The sequence below is a fragment of the Aspergillus neoniger genome, assembly GCF_003184625.1.
Source record: "Aspergillus neoniger CBS 115656 unplaced genomic scaffold BO87scaffold_3, whole genome shotgun sequence".
In the NCBI taxonomy this organism is placed as follows: Eukaryota; Fungi; Ascomycota; class Eurotiomycetes; order Eurotiales; family Aspergillaceae; genus Aspergillus; species Aspergillus neoniger.
In genome coordinates, this window is record NW_020291131.1 from 1,161,750 (window position 1) to 1,182,594 (window position 20,845).

Consider the following 20,845-nt stretch of genomic DNA (forward strand, 5'->3'; position numbering starts at 1 on the left):
TTGTCTTATCACTTAATAATGCCACACCCAGGCTGCTCAGAAATAGCAAGTCAGTTTCATTCACTACCTAGCTAAGCATACCCTCCAAGCATATTATAGTCCCGTATAGTGCCCACGGACTCTTCAGACAGGTCTCAACAACCCATCGTCCCCTAAGAAGGATAGCAATAAATGCTCCCGCTTATCGTACCAAAATTCTGGAAGAACCGGCTGTTCTCATAGCAGTCACTCCGGTATCCCACCGTATCGTAATTTCCGGTGCATGTCGTGCTTCTACAGGAGATGATCGGTCAGCTAGATAGGTCACATCTGTTTCGGAATCGGGGGTCATACCCATACTGGCGACAGCCGACCGCAACATTGAACTGAGTTGACCTATTTCTCTTGTGTCAGAGCGGGCTCTATTTCAATGATTGTCGGTATGATATATACCCAGTTTGGTTCAGGGGGATGCAGGATTCGGAGTAGATGGGTCTTGCGTCTACAGTGCAGACGCGGAATTCGCTCGTGGTGCCCTAGTAGGGTTTCAATCAGATAATGCAATTCACTGATTTAATGTGAAGAATATTATTCGGAAAGTATACATACAATTTGGGTCTTGTTCTGCGCCATCACCGCAGTGATCATCGTGAACATAATAGCCTTGGCGGAAACCATGATGCCGTTCACTGTGTCAGAGATAGAAGGATTAGATTCAGATTATTGTGGAGACTTGACTTTCTATGCTGAAGCGAACTGAAGGGTAAAGAGATTTATAATAGCTCCCGTCAGGGCCAGACCTGTCTTGAGGAACCCCAGTACAGTACATTCCAATGATAGGCGCTGTCAAGTGTTTAAGTACGTGGAATGTTCCCGATACAACAATGCCATTGTTATGCTCCAGTGCAGACCGTTGAGGCACATTCCTCGAGTTTCAATATACGATGGCTATCAAGCGTTGACTATGAATAGCTATGGGACTCTAAGGTTGAGGGTTACCCTGCGTTGTGTGGAGCCATTGGTGGATATAGCGCCGAAGAATGCTGGGCTTTGGCGACTTGCTGTCCAGCCGTTTCATTTCCGTAGCTGATATGAAGGATTTGAATCCCACCGGAGTAATTCCAATCTTCTTTAGGAAGATCTTCTGTAGGCAGCCTTGATCGTGCTTTCAGGATACGCTCAAGACCAAGAGATTGTATGTTATTGGCGGGACTTATGTCGACTGCACTCCAGGTGAATAAAGGTTCGCAGAAGATATTAGCATATTTCAAGATATGCACGTGCTTAGGAATGCAGGTCTAATCGCAATGACATTCTGAATATGACTATTGGACAATCCGCATCTCCCAATGCATTCCAGCTACCTTTCATGGTCCAATGCTTGGCGAACCTGGGGAAAGAATGGCCAGAGCCTTAGCCCCTCGAGGTTCCAGACACAGAGCAAGGTATAGTATGCTATAACTATGCGACTCTTGTTGACTAACATTTCAATTACCTACTTAGAGTCTGTCAAACTTGGTCCAAGTTGAAGGGCGCTCCTACACACAGGGGACTATTGAGAATTGGCGGGAACAATTGCAAAATAAACCATGTGCCCCTACTAATACCATTTGAGACGTATATCACTCATTTGTAGCTGTTGAGATATCAACATAAAACAGCTGCCTAGTTGTGAAATCACATATGCCTCTGCTTCCCCGTACTCTCCCCTTACTCCCCTACGACAACTGGACGCCACTCGGGAGGCCAAATACTTGGCCACCCCTCTCATCCAGACACGACTTCATTTGCACCGGTCCCTCCGTCAAGCAACTATCTGCATTTGCATTCTTTAAATTCCCCCTGACTACATACGTCCATTTCTGGCCGTCGTCATCAATGCTGTCACATGCTTGAAGCTTCACTGAGCTTCCATCGGCAGTCAAACATTGTGCCGTCTGCGATAGTGGACTAATGACTCCTGACGATGTCACCTGCCAGATCTGGGAGTCCTCTCCATTGCAGGACTGAAATGTGACTGAAGAATTTGAGGCGGCGGTCAGACAGTTGCCCGATGCTGTGTTGAAAACGAGTCCGGTTGGGACTACCGAAGAACATTCGTCTGGCAGACTGAGCCGGAAGACTGCTGTTGCGTGGCTGGCTAATTCAACTTTTATATGATCGCCGAACTTCTGGGTATCGCCATTCCAGAGATCTTCGGCAGTATATGTACAGCCAGTATTGACCAGACCCAGCCATTGCACTGGAATTCCCCTCGTTACAGTTGCGTTACCCTTATTAAGCACGGTCAGCAGTCTATCGCCGTTCGCCAGACTACGGGTCAATATATCCAGGGTGTCGTCGCGACTCGCCAACGTGGCCTGCTGTGCCAGGGGATCTTGATCCACCGCAATCAATGCTTCATTCGTCAGAAAGGCAATTTCATCCCTCGAGAGCGCGGGTATGTAGGCGCTTATAATGAGAGGAGCCGAGAAAGAAGCCCACAGTGCAAAATGCGACCGCTTTTCATTCGCCGTAAGGCCCGGATGATCCGGAATGAGAAAGTCGGGGTCGTTGAAATACCCCGGTTGCTGGTAGCGTGCAAGAAGGGTGTTGTACTTGTAGTTGTTCATGATGCTGTCCCATGCGCTACCTGCTCCACTGTACACCAGGATATCAGTTGAGTGGCGTGCTAGCTCCCCGTATATTGGCACCCAATCCATCACAGTGTACCAGTCTGTGTTGTTGTCTGTACCCGCAAAGTATGCCGGGGCTGACTCGGAGAAGATCAGTGGGTGCTGCATATTGCTGAGAACTTGGTGCCAATGTCCGTAGCGTTGCTTGTATTCCTCCTCAAGTGTCCTGCCTTGGGTTGCATAGACATTGCAGCCGTCGAGTTTGAGATAGTCGATTCCCCAGGAAGCAAATGTGTTGGCATCCTGCTCCTCATGGTTGTAGGATCCAGGGTATCCGCCACAGGTCATGTTACCGGAATCTTCGTAGATGCCGAAATGGAAGCCTTTGGCTTTGACATAGTTCGCTAGCCAGGGTAGGCCGTGAGGAAACTTTGTCGTGTTCCACTGTAGGGATCCATTGTCGGATCGCTGATAGGCCATCCAGCAGTCATCCAGGTTGATGCGATTGTACCCTGCGTCCCGCAGACCGTTAGCAGCCATTGCATCGGCAGTCTCGGTGAACAAAGTCTCGTTGAGGTCGCACATGAAGCGGGCCCAATTGTTGAATCCCATGGGTGGTGTTGGCAGGAGGCTGGAGCGCTCGATGGAGCTGTATGCTTGCCAGGGAAGCATTGCAGCCAGTGTCGCAGCCACCAATATGCTTTTGGTTCCTTTTTTTCATGATGTTCACTAATTTTTGTGTCATTATACACCCCTTTTATTCAGTGTCGTGAAGATAAATGTCACGTCCAGGTGAAGGTTGGTGACAGCAATTAAATTACAAAAGCAACGGACTCTTCAGCAGGCCATCCCTTGCAGCAGATTGTCTGACGGCCCAGGTCTTCCCCGCTCGAGCAATCAGAGTACTAGTGGTTGACACCTGCAGCCAAACCCTGGCGGCTGCCTGCATTGATGCCACGGTGCCATTGGAGCTGCAGCTCGCGGAGTCCGAGTCCAACCATCTGTCTTCGCTTATCTTCCCCGCAGCACCGGCCGAGGAGTTGGCTCGCTTTGCTTGAAGCGTGATGGCCGGGTGAACGAATGAAGCGATTATTTCCGTTCTGTGGTGACATTGGAATCATAGCGTGTACGTTACATCTATCGGTGATTTCGTTTGTTCTTGATGTCAGGTCAGCTACTGTGACTGTCTCGGTCTGATTGACCCTAGGTAAGTGTCTGCACACAACTTGATACGATTGCAATAACCGAGGCCACATACCGGTAGAAACAGGGGTATGGGCGTTCAAAACATCTTTCTTTCTCAGCACTGCATAGGTTATCAAGTCTCCGGCTACAGTTCACTGTGGGAACTGCCTATGGTCGTCTTCCATCTAGATCTCATCTCCCCGGGCTCCGTATCAATAGGGACCACCTTCCACGGTCGCCTATAGAGTCTTTTCTTTCTTCATGCTGTTCGCATCTCAGCCCGGCTAATTTCATCTTGAAAAATGCATGTGCATGCCCTGGATGTCTGTCCAGCCAGTCATGCTCCGATAATTGTTTGGATAATGATTAATCGCATCTCTGTATTCCGGAAATGTGTTTCACTTTCCATTGGAAGCTGAACTCGCTCAGCTCGCCAGGCCAGGCCAGTCCAGCCTCGTTTCTTCATCATCGCATCCCAGACATCAGGGGGATCATCGCAGCGTGTGTTGGAGACAATTTGGAGCATGTCTCGGAAGCAATCCGACCGGCATTCTTAGCTTGCTGCAGAGTGAGCCAATGCCTGGTATAGTTGATTTATGGTAAGACAATTACTATAGTCTTTCGAATACAGCCCTCGCTGAACTCGACTATAAATATCGGAAGCAACTGGAATTACCGCATATACTGGGCTTGATCCCCTCCCTTCGCCCCATTCCCTAATGAAATAGAGGAAGTATTAACAACTATGCATGTAAAGGATTTATTGTGCATAAGCTGAGTATAATCAACTTCGATATGATGTAAACACAGCCTCGTCTCTTTCAGCCGCTTGTCTCAGCAAGCAAGACAGATCGCTGTCATCGATCGACACCCCACCCCACCACGGAGATATTACTCTGTACGGTGATGTTAACAATAGGGGAAGCTGATCGATTAGCCAAGAGTGACCAAACGTCAATAGCGTCACTGTTTCAGTATGGCAAGATGACCTTGGCATAGTGGAACCCTCCCTTGCCGTCAACCAGAATGCTGTGTGGCTCATGATGATTTCATATTTCAGGAACAATTAGAGCACTGTGGCGGTGTTCAGCCTTACCTACTCCGTACAACGTATATCTCCGTTGGCTATTGATCATCGTCTATCTCGAGGATCTGTTTAAGGTTAATGACTGGAAGAGGCAAACATGGGGGAAGATCATCTGAAACATCGGGACGATCAACGGCCAAGGCCAGAAATATAAGCCGGTAGATTCGTTGACCTCCTGACGAAGGATTCCACGGTACTGTATGAGTTGCAGATGCAGTAACTTTTTCAAAAGAACTTTTACTTGACTCTTTACTGCAGTTACCAGCCGGCTATATCATGGTTATTGCCTACCCCTCCGCAGTTGCAGAAGAGTAAACCCGGGGAATCCGGCACAACGCGCGGGACTCCAAGACATGTCTCACATAGTGCCGACGATCGATAGCCCAGAGCGACAGCAATCTCCATCAGGAACCCACCAGTCTCATCTTTGAGTCTGCAGATGACTTCACTTGTCCCTGATGTGGACCTAACCTCCTCTCCCTGAAGGGTATATAAACGCTGCTAAACACCCCCCATCTTGCCATTAATCACAACCACAAACCATCAAAACAATCATCTTCTGTGATCATCACATTCAATCCCACTCTCCATCCAAAATGAAGTTCTCCATCGTTGCTCTTGCCGGCCTTGCCAGCGCCGTCTCTGCCGCTTCTCTCCCCGCGCGCTTCTCCCTCATCGCCGAGGACAACACCCCCGTCCTCACTGATGGCCGTATGCTTCCCTTCCCATCTGGATCCCCATCCACCATTATACTAACAAGATGACAGAGAACGTCTACATCGGCAACGACACCTCCAAGAGCACCTCCAAGCTGATCCGTAAGCCAACCCCCTTTCCTTCACCAAACCTCATCTCACTAACAAATGAAATAACCAGTCTCCGGCGGTGCCAACGGTGGTGGTCTGACCTACCTCGCCAAGGGCGCCGTCCCTACCGCCTGGCAAAACCTGTACATCATCGAGAACAGCGTCTCGCCCATCTCCTTCACCCAGCCTCACTCCGGCGCTGTTCCCGACAACGCCAACACCACTGGCTTCGGCGTCAACGAGCAGGGTTACCTGACTCAGGGCGGTAGGGCCTGGTTCGCTGTTGATGGCTACGGCGATGTCCCTTCCAAGGAGGTCTACTGGTACGGTGCTCACAGCTCGGAGTACAAGGCTGCCTACCTCAAGGTTCAGGAGTGCACTACCGAGGAGTGCTAAATGGGTTAATACCGTGGCACACACTTTGATTTGTAAATGTTGAATGGGTATGTCGGGGATGGACCATATGAATATAGTTAGTGTATAATATAAATTCCTCATCATTGGATTTTCTTTCCCTTGCTAGTATGAAGACGTAGTGTAGATTTTTGAGGATCAATAATGGAGCATCGGGACACGGACCACGAAAAGGGGGGAGATTCTCCAGTTTGCCAAGCATACCGGATCAATGGGGAGTACAGAATATGGATGTTACTTCATTACTATTTCACATAACATTATGTCTCATGAACTTGTCTCCAGGTATCATCTTCATAACCATAATTGCTTTTCTGCTCATAGACTATATTACATATTATACACATTATGACTAGTATACAGGGTATAGGATATCTCATCATCAAAGTGGTAGTAGCATCACCCCACGACTGCCTTCAACTTCGCCCCTCCTGTCGTCGTCTCCAACCACACCTTCATCTTGCGTGATGCCGCCTCCATATGGGTCAAATCCGGACTGCGCTCGAACGCGTGTGGTGCCTCCACAGCCACATCCGAGAACAACAACGCCAGCGGCGACGACTTCCAGATAAACTGGTTCCGCGTCCGGACTATCGTCGTGATGAGGAAAACGAGGGTCAAGACCATTAGTGCAATGGGTAGAATCATCCACGGCCACTTGACGTGTACGAATGACTCGACAGTCCAGGTCGTGCCGTTGACGGACGCCTTGCACACGGCGTTGCGCGCATGGGTTGTCAATGCGCCCGCGAGTGATTGGAACATCGAGTTGATGTCGGTGTAATTGCCCTCTACGCCGTAGACGGCGCGCATGGTGTCGGATGACCAGTCGGGCCGGTTGCTGACGAAGAGTGAGCCCTTGCCTTTTATCAAGGGAGTCAGAGAGTTGTACATGGCTAGCCGGCTGAGCCAGCTAACGTTGTAGGTGCAGTCTGTGCGGTCGGGGTGTTTGGTGCCGTTCACATAGCATGTTTCCGGTGTGAGCGAGATGTCGCTGGTCGCTGATGTGGCGGAGTAGTTTGAGGATGAGGCTGTAGATACCAGGGTTTCGTTGTAGCGGCCTTTTTGGACCGAGGCTTCGTAGGACTTGACGCAGAAATAGAGGGCGCATTCGGTGGCGCTGATTTGTGGTGGCACACCGTAGCCGGCAGCGCTGATGGCGGTGAAGTTCAGTATCACCGGTAGGTTTTCGGTGTCGAGTTTGACGAGGTTCAGGCCGTTGGTAGCGTTCATCAGATACATCATGCTCCAGGAGGTCTCAAAGCTGAATCCATTGGGTAGGGTGTAATTGTAATTGGCCATGGTACTAACAACCGATGTTTTATGCAGGGTGAGGCTGTCGGTGATGTTGGCGCAGCGACTGCAAAACCCGAGCGATTGATAAGGGGTGAAAGTGCAATTCCCCGTGGGACATGTCATGGTAACCGTGTTGCTGTCAGGACCTTCACTCTGAAAAATACCGGTGTAGATAGCCCCGGTTGTGGATAGAGGAACCTTGTTCATACCCGGCCCGGCGCCTTCGCCATAGTCGACGTAGCTGCTTGTATTGCAGACTTGAATGGCGGAATGATCGGGCGAGTGGACGGGCTGCGATGTGATGTTGATGACTTGCTGCACGAACGGCGCAATGGCCGCAGCAACCACCATTATAAAGCATCCGATAGATACCAAGTGACTATTTATCTGTTAAGACTATATGTCGGGCATAATTAATACTGGTGAGAGACACATACCGAGGTAGAAAGCGGAACAGAACAAAGGTGGCGCTGAAAGCTCCGCGACTGGCCGCGTCCAGTAGTGACAGGTCGCTCAGTTGGTTTCGCTGGTTGAACCAGGACCATTTCAACTGCGACAGTCCCTCGGTAATTGGGAAGATCATGGCCGCTTTCATTAGGGTCACCAGCACGGAAATCACGGCATTGAGAGTGATGCCATATGGCCAGTCCGGCATAGGCCGGTTATCATAGTTGTAGAGGACGATGATGATGGCGACCAGAGCCGCCACGGCAGTGACACAGCTCACAATCTCCCAGGTCCAGCCTGACAACCAGAATTTCGAGGTCTGATTCTGCAGGAGCAATGGTCTGGAGGTCGATAACGGGCGGGTCGAGGGTTCCTTTGGGTCCTCGAGATTGCGGTACCCCAAATCGTACTCATCCTTGAGGGCCTTCATGATGACTGCTGGCCGGTTGGGGGAGCTGTAAGACACATCCAGTCTTTGTAGGAGGCGATGGAGATTTCTCTCTCCATGCCAGGGAGAAGATCTGATCAAGATCTGCGTGATACTCCATCTGGGCGACGATGACTCCCCATTGAGGCAATCCCCGTGGGATCTTGGCAGCCCCAATACAAGCTGAAAAGGAAAGCGGTGAGGTCATTTTGAAGGACTGTGAGACATCTCTTAGCCACATATGGCTTAGTCCCAGGGGTCAACAAGCCCTATCCGGGTAACTGATCGCCCAAAAGACCCCTGATTGGCCAATAAAACCCGACATGGGGGACATTTCCTTGTTTGGTAAAACCGCCACAAACGGTCAGCCTCTCCAACGCTTATCTTTCCCGCATCTCCCTTCAAAGCCGAAAGGTTAACTGACTCGATTGACACTAAGGCGCAGTCTTCAGTCGCGCGAGAAGAAGATCGACGTGGAGTTGAGGTGGCAATGTCTCACTCGAGCGCAAAATCTCTTCTCAGTTCTCACACACCTTCAGATTGGTGTCAAAGGCAATACCATCAGCGGGGCCAGTTCTTTTGTTCACCTAGCTTCTAGCACACAGTGCAAGCAAGCCAGTGAATAATCGCCAGCTGGAAAGCCGTAAAATGTGAAGCTTCTAAACTGAAAGCATCGAACAAAGTCGCGAGTTGTCTCTGTAGATAAACACTAGGTCAATCCTCGACGGGAGACGGTTGTGGCTGATCTACAGTCCAATATCTCGCTGCAGTAAACCAGATTTTGGTCGGACGGCAAATGTCATACTGAAACAACCTGTCATTAGGGGTCAGCAGTATGCACCATGTATACGGGCGTTGAATCAAACAGTCTGTGTCGTGGTCAAACTCCCGCCACCACAGCCACACAGTACTGACACTCTCTAGTTGCTCTAGCGTGGGTGCGCCGCTCAATTACCCATCATCTGGAGTCTTTGGCAACCGTATGCCTGACTGGCTTGGGGAATACTCTTCATGTCCAGCACTATCGCTCTCAGACGTGGATATTGGAGGTAGAGAGAGGACACATGTCAGCCCCTGCAGATGCGTGCATGGGCCCGCATAAAGATTTGCATGTTCAACAGCATGCATCTTCGCTTGACTCCGGTTATTACACATGTTTCAGCTTGATGTGGTGTGGTGTTGCGGACATAATTCCGAAATCTGGTTCTGGTAATTCTTGTGTAGATATCAACAGTTCTCTCGGGTTGTTTAGAGAATTCTTGTGCGGAGATCAGATCCAGCTGGAACTGAAAGGCAGAACAGAGGAATTGTTCCGTGATCGAACAACAATGATTGATTCTGAGCTGTCATCATTCCACTGCTTAGAGTTGCGTGGCATGGTTCGGACTGAAGCATGGTCCACGGATAAGAATAGGCACCAGAATAAAGCTTAGCATCCGACCAAAAAGCTTGTCGGGCGGGAGGCTGACATCGGAGTGGCTGAACGGCTGTTGTAATGGGGCAGAAGCAATATAGAAGGGTGGCCGTCGGGCTTAACTGCCATTCTAGAACTTGAGCGAGATTCTGGCAACTCTGGTACGCCCGAACACTGGACCACCCTTTGCTTGCCGTAAAAGTTTCTCTCCTATTGGATGTCGGGCCACACTGAACATCTGCACAGCAGCGAGGCAGGATTTTTGGTCGATCTATTAGTTCAGATCTCTGCGCTGCGTCAGCTCATTGAGCGTGGGTTAACGCTCAGGCTGGGGGAACTATCTATTAGGTGCACTCCGCCTAATAACACTCGTAGGAAAATGGAAGGATCGCCAGGATCACGAGTCCCAACGCGTAACACAACATCAAGCACCATGTCCTCTCTACTATCCAGTTGCTATTCAGTGGTATTAATGTACGCTGGTATACCTGCGGTGGTGACGGGCGTCGCAAGTTAACTGTGTCGATCACACTATTCTTGAACACCAGATGGCTCAAAGCATTAGGGGGCTCCACAGTTTGCAGATGGTGAGCCCACTCCTTAACGCTGCACTGACATTCTTCGTGCAGAAATGTAAACGGAAGTACAACCACCACTAGGTTATATTGGGATGAACTGAAAGGTACGATGGCGAATGGCATCTTTTATTATCATCAATTAGATAGTACGATACCCTTTGAAGAAACCCTGAGGATCAAGGGTGTAAAATTAGGGGTACGAGCCCCTCCTAATTTGCTCCTCCTTTTGATCACATACAAATGATAGTTAGTAGTGGATGGAAATGAAATGATACTTCGTCGATAGGGCAGTCTCTCAGTAAATGCAGATGCCTATTGAGGCACAGCCCAAAGAGGAATAGTCTCCTCTGGCGGATAAACAAATAAAAATACTGGTTGACGAGTCTAGTAAAATATAATTGGTCGAAATTCTACACTAATACACGCTAGTGGCGTGCGCTAGTCTTTATTTAGGAAGGTGTATACCAAACCTCATCCCAATTGAGCAAATTTCCCGGTCGGACTGCTGCCTGCCTGCCTGAGTCTCTTGCCTTTCTTCTTTCTCAGCCCTCCTCTCTGTATCCAGTATCCACTCACCACTAACTAGTCTTCCAGCTGCAAATCTCTTCCCATCATGATTCCTGTCGGGTCGCTGGCCGGATTGACCTCCCCAGCTTTTCTGACATGGCCATCTCTGCCAATCAGCACCACCTAAGGCGGAGCATCTCCTAGCTCTTGTCTCCTCCATTGACTTACTATTTTTCTTCGTCGTTCTGGACGAACTTATCTCCTCCCTATCTACGAACCAAATTGCTGGACTTGAATAGTGCCAACTCCTAGCCTTCCCTAGTGCTTCTACCATTGTACATTCCCCTCTCCACCAAGCATGCGCCTCCCTGTCCACGCGATTAACCACTTTGGTCCTCGGGGATGAGGTGGTCTACGTAGGCCTCCCCTCTCGGACAACGGCAACCCGTCAGAGCCGTGAAAATTCGACTCCGCTAAGTTACGTATGTCCGGGCGGAGCCCTGACGGCAAGGACTCGTCGCAGGCGACGAAGCCATTCACAAATGGTTCGGCCACTAAGGGGAAACCGATCGGGCTAAGCTTCCTGGATGGAGACCTTTATCGGAACTCTTCTCTCTGCCTAGGCTGGCTGTCTGTCCCCTCGTTCAGCGAAAAGCCCCCCCCCCCTGCGGAAGCAGGGAAAAAAAATGCGAGCCTTTTGTACATAGCTCCGCATGGTCCGCGGGATCAATCTTAAATGGCGTCGATGGTGTCGTCTTAGCCCTTTCTGTCATCCTCTCTCCTCTTCCATCCTCTCCATTTTCTTCTTTTCTCCCTCAATCCGCCGCTCCTTGTAATTTTGGCCTACACCCATCCACCCCGACACTCGTTTTTTTTTTGGGTTTATCGCTCGCCCCTTGGCAACATTTTACGGTCAATTTTGCTCCATATCACTCAATTGCAGGTTGAAATACCGCTCGAATATTTAGAGACATAATGTTTGATACTGTGATGAGCTGGTTCCGCCCCTCCGGACAGGAGGAGGTTCAGGAGGTGACTTGGGATCCCGTCACTCTCACCATGAACCAACCTCAGAGCCCGGCCGCCCCCACCATGGATGAGATCGTCACCGATCAGCCTGTACGTGCTTGGATTTTATTCTATGCTATAACGCCGCAGAGTTGAGGACTAACAAACACCACTTCAGTCCCTTGGCGAAGGAATGGAATTGCGCCTGCGTGGTGGTGACGGACCGGAAGATGCGTGAGTGATCGCCCCCGCAGTCCCATACGAGAATTGCCCCTGTTTTATTTGAGTATTCCCATGTGCTGACTGCTTGGTTTCGCTCAGTTGCTGCTTCTGCTGCCACTGTTGCAGTTGCTGCGAAAAGTGCATCAGCGCCGAATAATTGCCTTCCATCCACTTCGTTCCCGAATATACCCTTTTCCTGCGACTCCTCGATCGACATATACATCCACCCTCGCCAGACCACATTCCTTATAATACCTGTGCCGGCTCGACGGACTCTAATCCCGCGCTCCTTAATTGCCTTTTCTCCTGTATAATACTTCCGTCACGACATATATCGCCAACAATAGATTACTTAGAAGAATGCGCAAAAATTCAGTTGCATGTATGGCAGTCCTCCTGTTCTTGCACCGTTAAATTCTTCCCGCACTCTTCAGTATCTACCTACGCGCACGTTTGTATGCGGCGCGCGACAAGCCCCATGCACCAGGAAGCTGCCACACGGCTTGATGGCTCCATTTCACACATCCTAGTAACAATAGTGGGAGAAAGCACACCGTGAGGCACTGAGACTGGGCATTTGTGGTCCCTATAACTAGGGAAATTCACCTAAATATATGAACAGAGTCACTGGAGAGTGGCCATCATCACCTGGTTCAGCCTTCTCTCTTCCGCCTGGTAAACCGCAAACTGCCCTTCCCCCATCTCCTCGACGATCCAATGAATCTCGGCTATTAGAGCTTCGGCTTCCGAGCGCCTCGACGGTCCCTGTCCCCACAAGGCTTGGGCGATAAGCCGACAAGCGTTGAGCGCCTGTGGGGAGGACGGCCCCAAATGCGGCCGGGCATCCATCCATGCGCGGATCGGTCTCTCGGTCCGTTCTGCCTCTTCGTACTTGCCAACTTTTACCAGGTGCTCTGCTAGCATGTGCGATGGTACTGGATTCGATTTGTATGGTGTTTTGTCCACCAGCATCCGAATGGTCCGTTCCGCCTCGGGGAGGTTCAACTCGTCCTGAAGGACGTAGATCCCTTGCCATAATCGGTACCACTGCTGGTAATCGCTGGTGTAGAGGCTGCCCGGGGGAGAAGTAGCGGCTTCTTCATCATCCAATTTCTTTTGCAGGAGTCGTAAGAGGAGTATGATCTTGGATTGCTGGTCAGCGATGCTGTCCTCGTCGATGGGCAGCTGTGCCAGTTCAGCCTGTGTAAAGCTGCCGAGGAAATTGCGAGCGATCGAGTAGTCTATACTATCCCAGAAGGGACTAACGGGGACCGGTTCCTCCCACGGCGAATCCTTGAACATCTCCAACGTCACAAGCATCTCGGCGGTGAAATGGGAGGTTGGTGAATCTGCCGCCATGTTCATTGACGATGTGAAAAATCAAGTCGCTATCACCGTCAGCTTTCGATATTTTCTCCATCTGATTTTTCAGTCCGCCGGTTCGCTACTATTAAAACAGTATCCTGTCTAGCCTCTTCCAACGTGACTAATGGCCGCTCCTGTCTTGATCCTGGGACAAGGCGTCTGATTGGGGAGAAGCACTACAGATCCTAGTTATTACTTTGATCTATCTTGCCCCAGGCCTTGTGTCTGCTCCACTAAGAGCCGTATTGAAATCGGGCTTCTTTTTCTGACCGCCACCATGCAGTACAGTTACATCGTCTTGATTTTAGCGCGAAGCACCCATGCTTGCGAACAACGCCGAGATCAGTATAACATCTATCCACTATGAGACTGGGGTGAGGCTCACTTAGAGAACATCTGTTTAGATGACCTCTAGCCCAATTCGACATCTCTCGATCTCACGGGGTATATGATCGTTCTCTCAGTTGCTGTACAAAATTGATGATACACGATTCCAATGTCTTGGATCCTGGTCGCCAGATCTTCGACTTTGACCAGGTTCCCTTCCATTACTAGCACCTAGTGCGCTGCTAGTGTGCGCATAGGATCACTAGGGGGATTCTGGTTCTTTCATGACACCAGCCCAACACGAAATCTGTGACAGGAGACCGCCAGAGTGATCACCGCCCTCCAAGCCAATATTTTCCGTTAGACATGCTCTCACGACCATGCAGCAATTTGCATTGGAAGTGACTTTCTGCTGTCGTACCAGCTAGATACGCCAAACGCGTCTACCAAGCTGCCAGCCGGTCAAGAGATGGCCCTCTATCGTAACAAATAGCAGCATGTGAGAAGAGTAGACTGTACCTGTCACAAAACCTTCCGCCTGCTAGCCTTGTAAGCACAACTCGCCTGTTGGACCTACATAACCCTGCACCCGTCCGACCAATTGGATTGGGACAAGTCAGAGATATCGACCGAGCCAATCCTTGTAGCAGCACACTGGGGCTCACCAATAGAATCTGCATGGAGTGTTGAGTGATGGTAACCAATCATAAGTTAGGAACTTCAGGGAACGCTTGGGCACGTTTGGGATTGCCATGCATCAAAGTTGTAATGACGCATCCTTTATCTTTCATCCACAAGAAGCTCTAGGGACACGTCAACATCGATAGTAGATGCATCATCGTAGAAGACTCGCACAGGACCTTTGACCGACAGTCTGTCCTAGGCAGCATTTTGAGTAATTAATTTCTCAGTCGTAACATTGAATGTTTCTATTCATTATTATCTCCAACTGTCTGCACCCTGAAGTATGCCGTAGGGCTAGGCTACCTAGATGAAACATAAAGCTAGATCTAGCGAAGACTACTGTAGGGCTGATGCTCTGACCTCAAGAAGGCCTTCTGCAGCTGTAGCTTGGTCGGACTCTCCGGATTCGACTGGCTCTTCTCACATGTCTTTCTTTAGCTATCTTGTGCTTGGCCAATTCATTTCGCATTGTTAGATCTCTCTAGAATGCGTCTCGAAGAGTTTCTCTGGATCCCACTGGAAATGAGCCACTCCGATTGGAAAACTGTCCTTTTTAGCATAGGCTAAACCACTATTAAGCGATTACCAGGATAATATATCTAACATCAATCGTTGTTATTGACAAAATTGGTAGTGGCCGGCGGCTTCTTCGACCCGTTCAAGACTAATCTGTGCATGGTCCTGATCGCCGTCAGTTGCTGCCACCACACCGTGAAAATGCTTTTTCATACACTTGAAGTATTATGGAGGACACCACGAATAGCAGGCAACGGGGTGTTGCCTAATTTTATGAGAGACATGCTGTTAGACATGGTATTTTGAGTATTATGGGGATCAAATATTTACGGTATGACGTCATTTCGGCAAAGAAAAAAAAATGAAAGATATTTCTATTTCTCCAATCACAAGGCCCTTCAGACATAAATATCGGATAGATTCAGGTTCTCTTATGAAGCACAGATATTCCGAAAATGATGTCTACGATTGTGTCGTGTAACTCCGAGTAGCTCTTTTCTCCGCCCATTCCTATTCTACTTTCCGGGTACAAGTGAAACCTCAGCTCTAGTTCCTTGCGGTAAGTAAGGAGACAGCATATGCCGGCGTAGTATAAGATAAAACAGAAGAGTGTTGCAGAATTCGCAATGACCCATATGTATTCAGTGCTTGCTCAACATTCAGTTCTCGCCCTACATTTCATTACTCTATAACATTTGTCATGGATCCACCAACTGCAACTTGACCTACATCGCCTGGAACGCCCTTACTTGTTCAATGTGCACAACGTTTATGACCCAGGATGCGTTCTCGTGTCTGCCCCCAATATCACCAACCGATTCTGTCTTTCGTACTGGATGTGTCGATTTCTTTCTTTCTTGATATATCCGGTTTCATCAATTGCAGCAGGAACCCAAAAAGAAATACCGACAAGTATTGACTAACTCATATAATGGTCGATAGTCGCGTCTCACAGAGCATATTGATCCTTATTCTGTGACCTTCCTGACCCGATGTCAAAAACCTCGCAGTCTCCACCATATGCCGTGTCGGCAATCAGCTTCACGACCCTCTTCCGGCCCAGACTGATTGATAATGAGCTTTAAACAAGGAGTACCTTGGTGCCTGGGACTTATCTCCCTCGATGACAAGAGATCTCCGAACCCTCATCATCGCTGCGAGTGTGACGGACCAGTGCGAACAAGTCAGACCAAGGCACACATTGCGCGATGAAGTCTCTTCACACCGTTCGCCCAAAACACCCCTAATAGTATACTTGAAGCAGCACCTCGTGTCCTATACGAGTCGTTTAACCTTTTCTTCCTACATCCTGCCCACTTTTCATCTCTTCTTCACTGCCGTTCCCACTAGATCTCCACCTCGTCATACCGACAAACCTCCGGCTCTCACTTTCTCTTTACGGTTAAACAAAAGCACTCCACGAGCAAACTTACCTACCCAGCAAGTAAGTTCAATCAGGTCAACAGAACCTCAGCGGGTCCCCATTTGAAGATCGGCAGTATCATAACCTCATTGCGGGAACCCGGGGGAAATCTCGGAAAATCAACGCTGAATCTCCCTGCGCGAACCCTAAGCGGACTTCCTCCGCAATCCTCAATTTCCCCGAGGATACGGACTATTCATCCAGCATTCCAACCATTCTAGTTCTAGTTGTCGGAAATTCCCCGGCACCCCTGCATCAACAAAACATGCCATATAAAGTGTCACTTTTTTCCCCTCTGCCAAGGGAGGGGAAGTGAGTGTCCCCTCCTTTCCTTTGCGATACCTCGACATGAAGCTTCAAACGGCTTCCGTACTGCTCGGCAGTGCTGCTGCTGCGTCTCCTTCCATGCAGACGCGGGCCTCAGTTGTCATCGACTACAATGTCGCTCCTCCAAACCTCTCCACCCTGCCCAATGGCTCCCTCTTCGAAACATGGCGTCCCCGCGCCCACGTCCTGCCCCCCAACGGTCAGATCGGTGATCCCTGCCTGCATTACACCGATCCCGCCACGGGCCTCTTCCACGTCGGCTTCCTTTACGATGGCAGCGGCATCTCCAGTGCCACCACCGATGATCTAGCCACCTACCAAGACCTCAACCAAGGCAACCAAGTCATTGTCCCCGGGGGCATCAACGACCCCGTCGCTGTCTTCGACGGCTCCGTCATCCCCAACGGCATCAACGGTCTCCCCACCCTCCTCTACACCTCCGTCTCCTTCCTCCCCATCCACTGGTCAATCCCCTACACCCGCGGCAGTGAGACCCAGTCCCTCGCCGTCTCCTCCGACGGCGGCAGCAACTTCACCAAGCTCGACCAGGGCCCCGTCATCCCTGGCCCTCCCTTCGCCTACAACGTCACTGCATTCCGGGACCCCTACGTCTTCCAGAACCCCACTCTCGACTCCCTCCTCCACAGCAAGAACAACACCTGGTACGCCGTCATCTCCGGTGGTCTGCACGAAAAGGGCCCCGCCCAATTCCTCTACCGTCAGTACGACTCGGACTTCCAGTACTGGGAGTACCTCGGCCAATGGTGGCACGAACCCACCAACTCCACCTGGGGTAACGGTACCTGGGCCGGCCGCTGGGCTTTCAACTTCGAGACCGGCAACGTCTTCAGTCTCGACGAGTACGGATACAACCCCCACGGCCAGATCTTCACCACCATCGGCACTGAGGGCTCTGACCTGCCCGTCGTTCCCCAGCTCACCAGCATCCACGACATGCTCTGGGTGTCCGGCACAGTCTCCCGCAATGGCTCTGTCTCGTTCACCCCCAACATGGCCGGCTTCCTCGACTGGGGCTTCTCCTCTTACGCTGCTGCCGGAAAGGTTCTCCCCTCGACTTCTCTGCCTTCCACGAAGAGCGGCGCTCCGGACCGCTTCATCTCCTACGTCTGGCTGTCCGGTGACCTGTTCGAACAGGCCGAAGGATTCCCCACGAACCAGCAGAATTGGACCGGTACGCTGCTGCTTCCGCGTGAGTTGCGCGTGCTGTATATCTCCAATGTGGTGGACAATGCTCTGGCCCGGGAGTCTGGTGCCTCGTGGCAGGTCGTGAGCAGCGATGGCAGTGCGGGCACCGTCGAGCTGCAGACGCTGGGTATTTCCATTGCCCGGGAAACCAAGGCCGCGTTGCTGTCGGGAACTTCGTTCAGTGAGTCTGGCCGCACCCTGAACAGCAGCGGTGTTGTTCCGTTCAAGCGCTCGCCGTCCGAGAAGTTCTTCGTTCTGTCCGCGCAGCTGTCCTTCCCTGCTTCTGCTAGGGGATCGGGACTGAAGAGTGGATTCCAGATCCTCTCGTCGGAGCATGAAAGTACTACCGTGTACTACCAGTTCTCAAATGAGTCGATCATCGTCGATCGCAGTAACACTAGTGCTGCGGCGCGCACGACTGATGGCATCGATAGCAGTGCGGAGGCTGGCAAGTTGCGTCTGTTTGACGTGCTGAATGGCGGCGAGCAGGCCATTGAGACGCTGGATTTGACTCTCGTGGTGGATAACTCGGTGTTGGAGATTTATGCCAATGGTCGGTTTGCTTTGAGTACTTGGGTTCGGTGAGTATCTCCCTGATTGATGATTGAAGGGCGGTGATGCTAACGTGAGGATAGTTCCTGGTACGCCAATTCCACTAACATCAGCTTCTTCCATAATGGTGTGGGTGGTGTCGCGTTCTCCAACGTGACTGTTGCGGAGGGCTTGTATGATGCTTGGCCGGATCGTCAGTATTAAGGGGACGGTCTCTATCGAACCCAATAATTACACCGGGTCCGAACATGCTGATCCGACGTTTATAATGTTTGATGCGCTGTGTTCAACGACGCAAACATGATAATGAGGTGCTACAGCAAAGAGAACCCCCGTTTTATTGCAGCACCTACGATGAACGGCAGATAGACCACTGATCAACTCTTATTTTCTTCTTAACGACTGTTTTATTATAATAACCCAACAATAAAAAAAAATATGCAAAACTGCAATACCTTCAGCATTAACGCCATCGCTATGTAAATCGTCCCAGTTATTTTCCTTTCCCGATTATCTATTGGACTGATACACGATGAAGACTCGTACTGGACGTTCTCGGTGATATATGTGTAGGTCGGAGGGGGGCGACTCCAAGCTCGTCGACCTGTGGGATAGGCTTCCTTTGCGCTGGTCCGTTCCCTGTCTCTGAAGGTGCGGCGTACGAGTGCGCGCGTGGTGCCTGTGGACCGGGGTACGCTATGATACTTCCCCTGGGTGGCTGATCCGATACTGGCGAGTATGTGCTTGGCAATTGATATTGACTCGGCGGGGTCAATATCGTAGCGGGCGGAGATTCGGAATCCAGGTTCAGCGAGACCTGTGCCCACGGAGGCGGTGCGAACTGACCGCTCGGGGCTCTCGAGGTGGTGGTCGAGGAAGAAGAATTGCTTGCGGGGGGAGTGGTGCTTGGTGGCATGGCAGGGCGCAGGGTGAAAGGGACGCTTTTTCGGAAGACGTTCGCGTTGGACTGGATGCGAAGCACCTCATCCAGCTCTTCGTCCGTCCAGTTGCGTCTGATGCGAACTTCGGGTGATGGTTCTGACGAGTAGATATGGCCGAGAATGGAGGTGCGGCACCATGTCTCTGCGTCTTCGGTGGTCCCGAAGCCAATCACCAGACCATTGCTGCTGTCGCGGAGATAGGTCATGGTGGGGGAGTGAGGGAGGTAGACAGCGGTGGGCTCCGCGGTGAAGATGCGACCCTCGCGGTTTGAGGCTTGGTATGCATTTGCATGGGTTGCCGAGTTGAAGACGAGCTTCAGCTCCTGTTTCTGGAAGATGAAGTAGACATCGAACGCGGGGACATCGTGGTCGGACATTTCTCGTGCAGGGACAGAACTGTAGTGATGATGTGTTGTAGTGTCTTGTGTCAATGGAGAGAAAAGGGCTGTTTTGATGGCTTAAAGGGGTGGGATGATAGGTCATCTGTTTGGGGTTATTTATATCTCAGACAATTTGGATCTGACAGGGTCCGACACTACTAGTACTAGTAGTTAACTACTGCTGGGGCTGAAGCTGTGGCGGCTTACCATGGCCCCCAATGGCTGCACGATCCGAATTCACTGCTCCGCCATCTCTCAGCCTCGTCAGGTCCAGTTGGGCACATCTCACATCTCACGTCATCGATACTGTATTCTTTGTGGGATTCTTTGTATGTTGCTGCTAGGTTGGAGTGCCTGGAGGTCAGGAACGATGGGGAATGGGTTTGAAGTGGTGTCTGATGAGATGGTTCAGGGAGCACGCTTTTAGACGTGGTGAGTCCCAACGCAGGAATTAGCAAATGAACTGATCCATTGGGTCGACGAGCTTGCAGTTAAACAGTTGGTAACAGTTGGTCAGACTGGACAGGAGGTGGATGTGGATGTTGTCCTGTCAATTCCGGGAACCTGCATGAGAAGCGTCTTTGACAGCCAACAACTGCTGCCGATTGTATTTGCTGCACATAGAGCAAACAGTTAGTACTCCCTACATCAACCAGCTTCTATGGCTCAGTTGGTAGAGCGCATGACTAGTAATCATGAGGTCCGCGGTTCGAATCCGCGTGGAAGCATTTTTTGTTTTTCCCTTCTTATACCTTTATTCCCTTCGAGGGACCCCATTCTCTGCACATCACTTTACAAAGACATCTTTAAACGAGCTCCTCAAGGCCATTGGTTTGTTATGTACATCTCGGGATCCTTGGTAAAGTGGATGCGCTTGAACACAGGTGGCAGAAAGGTTGCCTGTACCCTACTACAAACTTAATCCGATGCTTCTTCAAACCCCTGGGAAGCATATGACAGTGCGAGTATGCTGTAATTGTGCACGTAAGGAACATGGCTATCATCTATAATACTATAATTTTGAAGAACCCATCGATCGCTTGAAGAAACTATTGTGCTACTAGTAGTAGCACTCAGACACTGCGTCTTTGGGTCACTTACTAGTCGTGTGGTGGTGATGTATAATCTCACCGTGACTT

At 50.5% G+C, this 20,845-nt stretch overlaps 9 protein-coding genes and 1 non-coding gene across 10 annotated transcripts; 5 read left to right on the forward strand and 5 right to left on the reverse strand.

Annotated features, from left to right (window-relative positions):
• Window positions 1–35: 35 nt before the first annotated feature.
• BO87DRAFT_372943 (uncharacterized protein) lies at window positions 36–789 on the reverse strand. Its single transcript, XM_025622413.1, has 4 exons — window positions 589–789; window positions 433–515; window positions 334–375; window positions 36–273 (listed from the first exon to the last, which is right to left on the reverse strand). Exons 1-4 carry the CDS (start codon window positions 655–657, stop codon window positions 153–155), a joined length of 315 nt encoding a protein of 104 aa, XP_025484370.1. The 5' UTR covers window positions 658–789; the 3' UTR covers window positions 36–152.
• An 888-nt stretch (window positions 790–1,677) lies between these two features.
• aglA (putative alpha-galactosidase) lies at window positions 1,678–3,374 on the reverse strand. The gene has a single exon (XM_025622414.1). The coding sequence runs from the start codon at window positions 3,264–3,266 to the stop codon at window positions 1,698–1,700; it is 1,569 nt and encodes a 522-aa protein (XP_025484371.1). The 5' UTR covers window positions 3,267–3,374; the 3' UTR covers window positions 1,678–1,697.
• A 1,710-nt stretch (window positions 3,375–5,084) lies between these two features.
• On the forward strand, window positions 5,085–6,152 carry BO87DRAFT_372945 (uncharacterized protein). The gene is made up of 3 exons (XM_025622415.1): window positions 5,085–5,577; window positions 5,634–5,684; window positions 5,743–6,152. Exons 1-3 carry the CDS (start codon window positions 5,463–5,465, stop codon window positions 6,066–6,068), a joined length of 492 nt encoding a protein of 163 aa, XP_025484372.1. The 5' UTR covers window positions 5,085–5,462; the 3' UTR covers window positions 6,069–6,152.
• A 327-nt stretch (window positions 6,153–6,479) lies between these two features.
• BO87DRAFT_326136 (DUF3176 domain-containing protein) lies at window positions 6,480–8,259 on the reverse strand (the record flags this gene model as incomplete). Its single annotated transcript, XM_025620130.1, has 2 exons — window positions 6,480–7,761; window positions 7,820–8,259. 2 exons carry the CDS (start codon window positions 8,257–8,259, stop codon window positions 6,486–6,488), a joined length of 1,716 nt encoding a protein of 571 aa, XP_025484373.1. The 3' UTR covers window positions 6,480–6,485.
• Window positions 8,260–11,730: 3,471 nt separating this feature from the next.
• Window positions 11,731–12,001, forward strand: BO87DRAFT_422007 (uncharacterized protein; the record flags this gene model as incomplete). Its single annotated transcript, XM_025627089.1, has 2 exons — window positions 11,731–11,874; window positions 11,942–12,001. The coding sequence occupies 2 exons, from the start codon at window positions 11,731–11,733 to the stop codon at window positions 11,999–12,001; spliced, it is 204 nt and encodes a 67-aa protein (XP_025484374.1).
• Window positions 12,002–12,348: 347 nt separating this feature from the next.
• BO87DRAFT_372946 (uncharacterized protein) lies at window positions 12,349–13,398 on the reverse strand. The gene has a single exon (XM_025622416.1). The coding sequence runs from the start codon at window positions 13,342–13,344 to the stop codon at window positions 12,610–12,612; it is 735 nt and encodes a 244-aa protein (XP_025484375.1). The 5' UTR covers window positions 13,345–13,398; the 3' UTR covers window positions 12,349–12,609.
• A 3,250-nt stretch (window positions 13,399–16,648) lies between these two features.
• On the forward strand, window positions 16,649–18,595 carry BO87DRAFT_350457 (glycoside hydrolase family 32 protein; the record flags this gene model as incomplete). Its single annotated transcript, XM_025621076.1, has 2 exons — window positions 16,649–18,414; window positions 18,469–18,595. The coding sequence occupies 2 exons, from the start codon at window positions 16,649–16,651 to the stop codon at window positions 18,587–18,589; spliced, it is 1,887 nt and encodes a 628-aa protein (XP_025484376.1). The 3' UTR covers window positions 18,590–18,595.
• Window positions 18,596–18,789: 194 nt separating this feature from the next.
• Window positions 18,790–19,803, reverse strand: BO87DRAFT_372948 (uncharacterized protein). The gene has a single exon (XM_025622417.1). The coding sequence runs from the start codon at window positions 19,701–19,703 to the stop codon at window positions 18,900–18,902; it is 804 nt and encodes a 267-aa protein (XP_025484377.1). The 5' UTR covers window positions 19,704–19,803; the 3' UTR covers window positions 18,790–18,899.
• Window positions 19,787–20,165, forward strand: BO87DRAFT_134551 (uncharacterized protein). The gene has a single exon (XM_025618072.1). It carries the CDS (start codon window positions 19,915–19,917, stop codon window positions 20,131–20,133), a length of 219 nt encoding a protein of 72 aa, XP_025484378.1. The 5' UTR covers window positions 19,787–19,914; the 3' UTR covers window positions 20,134–20,165.
• Window positions 20,166–20,361: 196 nt separating this feature from the next.
• BO87DRAFT_t36 lies at window positions 20,362–20,434 on the forward strand. The gene has a single exon. It is a non-coding gene; the product is annotated as a tRNA-Thr (tRNA).
• Window positions 20,435–20,845: the final 411 nt, after the last annotated feature.